The sequence below is a fragment of the Mus caroli genome, chromosome 7, assembly GCF_900094665.2.
Source record: "Mus caroli chromosome 7, CAROLI_EIJ_v1.1, whole genome shotgun sequence".
Lineage (NCBI taxonomy): Eukaryota > Metazoa > Chordata > Mammalia > Rodentia > Muridae > Mus > Mus caroli.
The window spans coordinates 83,333,600-83,341,126 of record NC_034576.1 but is presented as its reverse complement, the minus strand read 5'-3'; the positions used below and the strand labels follow the sequence as shown (position 1 = coordinate 83,341,126).

Below are 7,527 nucleotides of genomic sequence, written 5' to 3'. Positions count from 1 at the left end.
TCCCCTTTCCCCTTTCCCCTTTCCCCTTTCCCCTTTCCCTTCCCTTTCCTTTCCTTTCCTTTCCTTTCCTTTCCTTTCCTTTCCTTTCTTTCCCTATGGTTCTTAGAGAAGAGAGTTTGAATTTTGTAGCCCTGGCAGATTGGTGGCTAATTTAGTTACCCTTACGATTCTTCTGGAAAACTTGCCTCTCTTCTTTACTATGACAGTTGAAAGGAGAGTCAGAAGAAAAGGTTGTCATTGTGTATGGGAGACGAGCAGAGGTTCTCCGGTCTATCCAGGTGTCCATTCAGCCTTTACTTAACTGCCTACTGTATGTCAGACAGTGTGTGGTGTGCTAAAAGAGACTTGATCTGAAAATAAAACTGACTGACTGGTCTATAGTATTTGAGGGGACAAAAGGAGTGTTGTCTTATGTGTTTTTCATGTGCATGAGTACTTGCCTGCATGCATGTGTGTCCGCCGTTTATGTGCCTAGTGTCCATGGCGGTCAGAAAGGGGGTTTTGGATCCCCTTTTGGTCCCCTGGGGCTGGAGTTACACATGGTTGTAATTATAAGCTGCCATGTGTGTTAGGAATGGAACCCGGGTCTTCCGGAAGAGCAGCCTACTAAGACATCTTAGTCTTTTAGTGCTGAGGAGGAACTGGGCATTGAACTTAGGACCTAGAGCCTATTAGGTCTATTATGTGCTGTTCCACCGAACTACATTCCTATCCCCCTTTGACTCTTAAGGTCAATATTTATGGGTACAGTCTCAATGGGTTCCAATAGTCTTGAGTACTCTGGTGACTGAGGCAGAAGGATTGTTTGAGCTTAAGAATTGAAGCTAGCAGGACCCTGGACTCCAACAAAACAAAAACCTCCAACCAAAACAACAAAATAAAAATTCTTGTGCTGACACACTTTATAAAGCTTCTTTTTACTTTCACCCGCTGTACCGGGACCTTTTTCACTTGACTTTTCACACATCTCTGACTTTGGTCCAGCAGATCAAGCAGCATCTGATGTTTAGATTTCTTCCCAGTATGGACAAGAGAATGAGGATAATGCTAGCCGTCATAACTTGAGGGAATAATGTTAAGCTATGAGTTCTTACTCCCGGTTCATAAAGTCAATGAAAGCTCTGAGGTTATATGGAGAATTTCAGTATATGAACATTTGGAATGTGCACTCTATAGCTTCCCTTGGAGATTCAAGAGACTCGGGCAAAAAGTGGTTAAAGGGCTGTCGAGATGGCATGACAACAAGTGCATGAAAGTGTGATAATCTGAATTCAGTCCAGGGTGGTGGGGGTGGGGGCACACCGTGGAAGGAGAGAACAGACTCCAGCAAGTTGTCTCTTGACATCTACTCAAGCACCAGGGCTTGTGCTTATACACACACACACACACACACACACACATGCACATACACACACACACACACACACATACACTCACACAGACATGCACACACATGCACACACACACAGACATGCACACATTTACTTACATGTGTATTTATTTCATGTGTTAAAAAATGAAAAGAGGTTAAAAATCATTACTATGAACAATTTTAGTTATCTGCATTTCTGTTAGAAATTTGTGTTTGGGGCTGGAGAGATGGCTCAGTGGTTAAGAGCACTGACTGTCCTTCCATAGATCCTGAGTTCAATTCCCAGCAACCACATAGTGGCTCACAGCCATCTGTAATGAGACCTTATGCCCTCTTCTAGTGTGTCTGACAGCTACAGTGTACTCACATACATAAAATAAATAAATCTTTAAAAAAAAAAGAAAGAAAGAAATTTGTGTTTGGCTCCCACTTCCTAAACTCTTGAGATTAGGTTCCAGTGGAAAAGTTTCCATTTCCCTTTCTGTAGCCATGTCTTTCCTTTCTCCAAGAAGCCACTTAAAAATAATTCATTATTTAAAAAAAAAAAAAAAAAAAAGGGAAAAGAGGGAAAGGGGAAATCGGGAAAGAAAATTTGTTATTTAAGAGAAAGCTTGTTATTTTCTTTTTCCTTGGGAGTTTCCTCCTTCAGTATTTTAGCTGATTGACTGTTACAAGCAACCTTAGTGCCTGAGCCTAGAAGGTCACCACCTGAAAAAGCCACCAGTGACAGCCAGTAAGTGGTTGAGACAGTGGCTTCAGTTGCAGATGGATCCTCCCAGCCTTGCTAAGAGGTAACAAGGACTTAGAGGCAGAATTTGAGGTTCATGGAGCGGCCCCATGCCGGTGAAGAAGGTGGCTTTCGTCCTCTGCTTAAGGTCCCAGCCGCAGCTGGAAGCCTGTCTGTGCTGAATGTGTTCAAGAGCAGTCTTACATTTGGTTCAGGAGAATAGAAACTGAAGTCCACAAAGGGTTTCTGACCATCCTTTTCTCCTGTGCAGGTGGATGGAAGCATGCCTAGGGGAGGACCTGCCGCCTACCACAGAGCTAGAGGAGGGCCTTAGAAACGGAGTCTACCTTGCCAAGCTAGGGAACTTCTTCTCTCCCAAAGTGGTGTCCCTGAAGAAAATCTACGATCGAGAGCAGACCAGATACAAGGTGAGTCCTTTGCTTGGTGCTTAGAATATAACTGTGAGCGTGAGAGGGTTAGCACGCGTGTTCTGTGCGGCATCTGTGGAGAAGTCCATGCAAGGTGTGTGCCGGTTCCAAACAAAGCACTGCCCTTAAGAAGCCCAGAGTACAGAGTAGCACAGAGTGAGCACCGTGGAGATGCTGTCAGCTGAGTGGTTCTGGTAGCACGTTAATTAATTAATTTCTCAGCCCTGGATGATTTATATTTTCATTCTTAGAAAGTAGAGGAAGTGACTGGGGGAATTACCATTGTCACAGAGAACTAGGCACTGAAGTGTAGCTGTGGTGACTTTGGGAAAATTCCTCCTGCAATGCTGGGGGAGTTCAAGATAAAATGAGAAAGAGCCTTAATGTCAGAAAGCTTAAGCGAGTGACGGACTGAATCTGTGGCCATCCGGGAAGAGGAAGAGGATGGCTGGGATGTTGAGAAGGACCAGACTTCCCATCTCTAGAGCCCCTGACAGGAACTTGCCCCTGGATTAGTTTGAAAGACAGTGGAGGATTGCATAGCCAGAGTGAAAAGAGCTGACTTTCAGGACTGAGCACTGAGCCGAAAGCCACACGAGCTAAAGCTACATACTGTGAAAATGCTTTTTATGTTTTATGTTTAAATTCATGTCCGTAGCCAAAATCACCATGTATTAATCATCTGAAATGAGAAAAATCAGAGTAAGAACGATTAATGTGGCCCACAGTTCCCTGGGGTTTGTGGTCATTTTGTGCCAGTCTTTCTTGGCTATAGCAGGGAGCAAAGCTCACAAGACTCGCCTCATGTGGCTGAGGAGTGAGGGGACTAGGGGAACAGGACACTGAACGAGTGACCCACTCCCACCCCATTGGGCCAATCAGCTACGAACTTAGTCAGTGGATCAGTCATTGATGACCTTAGGACCCTCATCACGTTACAGTCACCTCTTTGCACTGTTAGCTGGGGACTATCTGCTCAAACCCCACACTAGCCTCCATGGTTTGTGTGTGCACCTTCTCGTCAGGCTCACGGCAGATATATGAAACCACTATAGATGAAGTGACTCAGACTGCAAGGCTGAATGGCTTGCCAACTGTCACCAGCAGATGTTCACGCCTGAGAACAGAGTCTCGGGTAATGTGATTTCAGACACCAAGCTATAAGCACGCTGCTGAGGGAGGTTCTCCAGGCCATCTCTAAGTGAGAGGAGGGCAGAGCGCACTGAGATGGGAGTGTAGTGATGCTTAAGGGAGGGAATGGTGTAGCAACTCACAGCACATAGCTCTTGCCAACAGCGGATGCTCTTGTTCTTGTTTCCAGGCTACCGGCCTCCACTTCAGACACACGGATAATGTGATTCAGTGGCTGAATGCCATGGATGAGATTGGGTTGCCTAAGGTAAGCTGCGGTACCCACCCGTGCTGCTGCCAATTGGCATAATGGCTCTCATTCAATCTGCAAAGTCATTCTGCAAAGCAGTCAGTGATCTGTCTGTCCTTCCTTCTGTTCATCCTTCCCTCCCATTATGCCTCTCTTTGTTGTTGTTGAGATAGTAGCTCAAGCGCAAGCTGTACTCTAGGCTGGTTGGAACTCACAATGCTCCTGCCTCAGCTTCCAGAGTGCTGGGTTTATAGGTACGCAGCACCATGCTGGCTAATTTTGGCCTGCTCCTTCTTACTGATAGGGGTTCTTTTCAGTTTGATTCAGGGAAAGACTATATATAGTTGTTCTTTTTCCTTGGTAAGGAAGTACTTTTCATTGCTGTGATGGGATTGGGTGGTGGTTTTTATTCTCTTATTCCTTTATTCTCTTATTCTTATTCTCTTATTCCCTGTGGAGCCCAGGTTTTTGGAACTGAAAAAGAACAAGGGTACAGGTGAGCTGTGGAGTGTCGCACAGTGACTAGATGGCACAGTGACCAGACTCTGGTGCTTATCGGAGTGAGTGCTCATGTCTTGGTTACACGTGGGTCTGCTGCGCTGACTCAGATGTGGATCTTCGTCTGTGTGAGAGGCCAGCTTTCATCCCCACTTCCTCAGAACAAGCTGCTGGGCTGCTCTTCTCTGTCAAGGGTGCTTTTGAGATTTCTGTCCCACAAATGTCAGGAAATGCATTGCACCAAGTTGCTATGGTTACCTGGCCTTTCTGTGCACCTATACCTCCTGTTCCTGTTTTCTGTAATGTAAAATGCACGCTAGTGTAAATTACTACACTGTGAACCTGTGACTTCCTGCCTTTCATACAGTGTTGTCACCTATGAGTGATGACAATTTAGTGTCCTCTGGATGGTATTTAGAGTGTGTTTATGTTTGCAGTTGCTAGGGTTTTTTGTTGTTTTGTTTTGTTTTATGGTGTCACTAGAGAAGAGCCCAGGCCTTAATGGCAGCTAGGCAAGTACTCTACCCTTGAGCTGTGTCCTCAGCCTGCACTGGTTGATGTTTTCAGACAGTCTCACTGGGTTGCCCAGGCTGCCCTTCAGCTTACTATGCATCCAGGCAAGCCTTGAGCTTAGTCTCTGAAGTTTGGAGATACCCTAGACCCTTCATCCAGTCCCTCCCCAAACTTTCTCCATTCATCTGAAATGCCTTTTATCCATCCACCATCACAACAACTTTGTAGCCTGCTTCTCCAGCTTCCTTTTCTAGTGAGTCAGCATAGCCTGGCTCCTGCCTCCTGTGCGCTCAAAGCTCTGCTTTTATCCTTCTCTCCAAAGCCAGGCTCCATCCTTGTCCCACTGGTGTGGCTTTGGACATGATAGCAATCGTCTGATTTCACCCTACTTAACTACCTTGTTTCTGTTAATTTCTGGGATGTATTCTCTGCCTTGCAGAGAGCTTTAGGCTCTCTCCTCACTCTCCTGCAAACGTTGGTGTTACTGCTGTGCTCAGGAAGATCTTTTCCTGAGGTCTGGTCTGTCTTAGTAAAGGTCTTTATTCCTTTCCAGAGTCTTCTAACCAATCCATTCAGTCTACTTCTTTGATTTCTTCCTAGATTTTTTACCCAGAAACCACAGATATCTATGACCGGAAGAACATGCCAAGATGCATCTACTGTATCCACGCCCTCAGGTAACCAGGGCTTCTTAGCAAAATAAGTCACCTAAGGATAACTGCGCAGTCCAGTGTGTATTTTTTGTCTGTGCTGTAAGAATGAAAGGGGTTTTATATCAACTCGAGGATTTTCAAACGGAATAGAAGGCTATTATCCTTACCGAAACACCTGTGTTTTTCTAGGGAGCAGAGAGAAGGGATTTGTTTATTCCCGTAATATATTATTGTTGCAGAAACACGGTATAAGCTTTCATTTTTTTATCTGGCACCTCTCTGAACTCTGCATCTTAATCAGGGTGTGGTGTCCTTTATCCATTCAGCCAGCTGGGACCTTCCATTGTTATTTGTTTATTCAACAAGTAATTTTTATACCAACACAAATATGATAGGAGGTAAAGCATAATTTCATGGAAAATGACTTAATTGCAAGTTCCCACTTCTTAGAGCCAGCAGGGTACTGAATTAGCAGGAGGCAGTGCTGTGTCTGAAGAGAGGGTAGGGGAGAGGAAGATAAACGCTTGGGTAGTTGGGAATGGTGGTATAATGTGTTATCAGATTCCTTCCTGGCTCTAGGACTGGGGAAGGTTGGGGAGGAAGTGGGACTTGAGGGTGAGATTTGTTTGCTTGGATTCCGCTTGCTATTAGCCTCGATGTTAATTTTACAAGTGAAAAGGATAGCAGGGACCTGTAAAAGCCTCTATCTCAAGTCAAGCCCAGGCCCATTCCACCGAGCTGCCCCATCTCAGTGCTTTTATGAAACTTGGGTTGGAACCTTGGTATCACCAGCATCATTGTGAGTGTGCAGAAGAGCGACTGCAGGTGGCTAGTACATCTCTGTGTTAAGAGCATAATGAATTCAAATGCTTGTGTCTGAGCCAAGGCCTGATTAATTCTTGGCATTGTGATTGGCTTGGTGTGCTGAGGTCTGTCTGGTGATAACCTTGTGAAGGCCATGCCTACAGTGGCTGTCTGAACTTGGCAAGCACAGAGGCTAAGCTGGCAGAATTCCTCTGTGCTCCTTCTGTAGCCTCTGATGTAGCCTGGGTCCCAAGCCCTCAATTCTTTGAAATACACAGATGAGGAGTTCCTGTGCCTTCCTAGCGATGGGATCAGAACAAAGGGAGGAAGTCTGCCATTGTTCTCCACTGCTCTTGCATATGCAGTCTTTGCTTAGGAAGCACAGGCAGGGCAGAGTGTTCTGGCTTGGGATTCATGGTTTCTTTCCTCCCACTTGGTGTTTTTCCTGAAAGGTAAGTTGGCAGCCCTTGGCCGTATGCAGGAAGAGGCTGTTAACCACTCAGGACCTCAACAACAGCTCTCAGGACAGAGTCCCACCTCACTGTGGGCTGTGTGGGACTGTGTGGGATGCCCTCTTCCTTTGGACCAGCAGTAACACAGGACCCTTTCTCCCCCAACTTGATGTAGTGCTGGAGTCTTACCCACACCTGGCCGGTGGCAGGCAAGTGCGCTGTCACTGAGCTATGCTCTGGCTCTGTTCCAAAGGTGGTTGCCCCATCGGGGTGGTACTCAGTTGTTGTGTGGCTGACGTTCCGTTCTCTGTGGTGTGTGTGCTTTCCTTTCTCAGGAGCCTTCTGAGCCCTGATGCTAGCCTGGAGTTAGAAGGATCCGTGTTCTAGGTCATCCTCGGCTACATAGTGAAGTTCCAGGCCAGCTAGGACTGCAGAGTGAGACCCCACCACCACCACAAAGGAAACCGAAATAAAACCCCACTGATTTTGGTGTTAAATAGGCCCATAGTCCTTACCTTACATTAAGAAAACTAAAAGCCCTTCATGTTGTGAAAATTGAGTTTAAGTTAGTGTGAGTTCATTTGTTGCTAAAACCTGGTAAGAATTAACTGAGATTATCTAGAATATCTATAGGTATGGATATTTTGGAAGATACCTGGATTTATAGATTAGCTGCAAAACTGTGGATGACCCTGTTGC

At 45.7% G+C, this 7,527-nt stretch overlaps 1 protein-coding gene across 2 annotated transcripts in view; it reads left to right on the top strand.

The window, feature by feature from the left end:
- Positions 1-7,527, top strand: part of Iqgap1 (IQ motif containing GTPase activating protein 1) — a 104,738-nt gene that overhangs the window by 43,565 nt on the left and 53,646 nt on the right. For both annotated transcript variants that reach the window (XM_021168910.1, XM_021168909.2), the window contains 3 exons: positions 2,371-2,527; positions 3,849-3,926; positions 5,520-5,596. In XM_021168910.1, the coding sequence (XP_021024569.1) occupies positions 2,371-2,527; positions 3,849-3,926; positions 5,520-5,596 (312 nt within the window). The remainder of the gene's footprint in view (positions 1-2,370; positions 2,528-3,848; positions 3,927-5,519; positions 5,597-7,527) is intronic.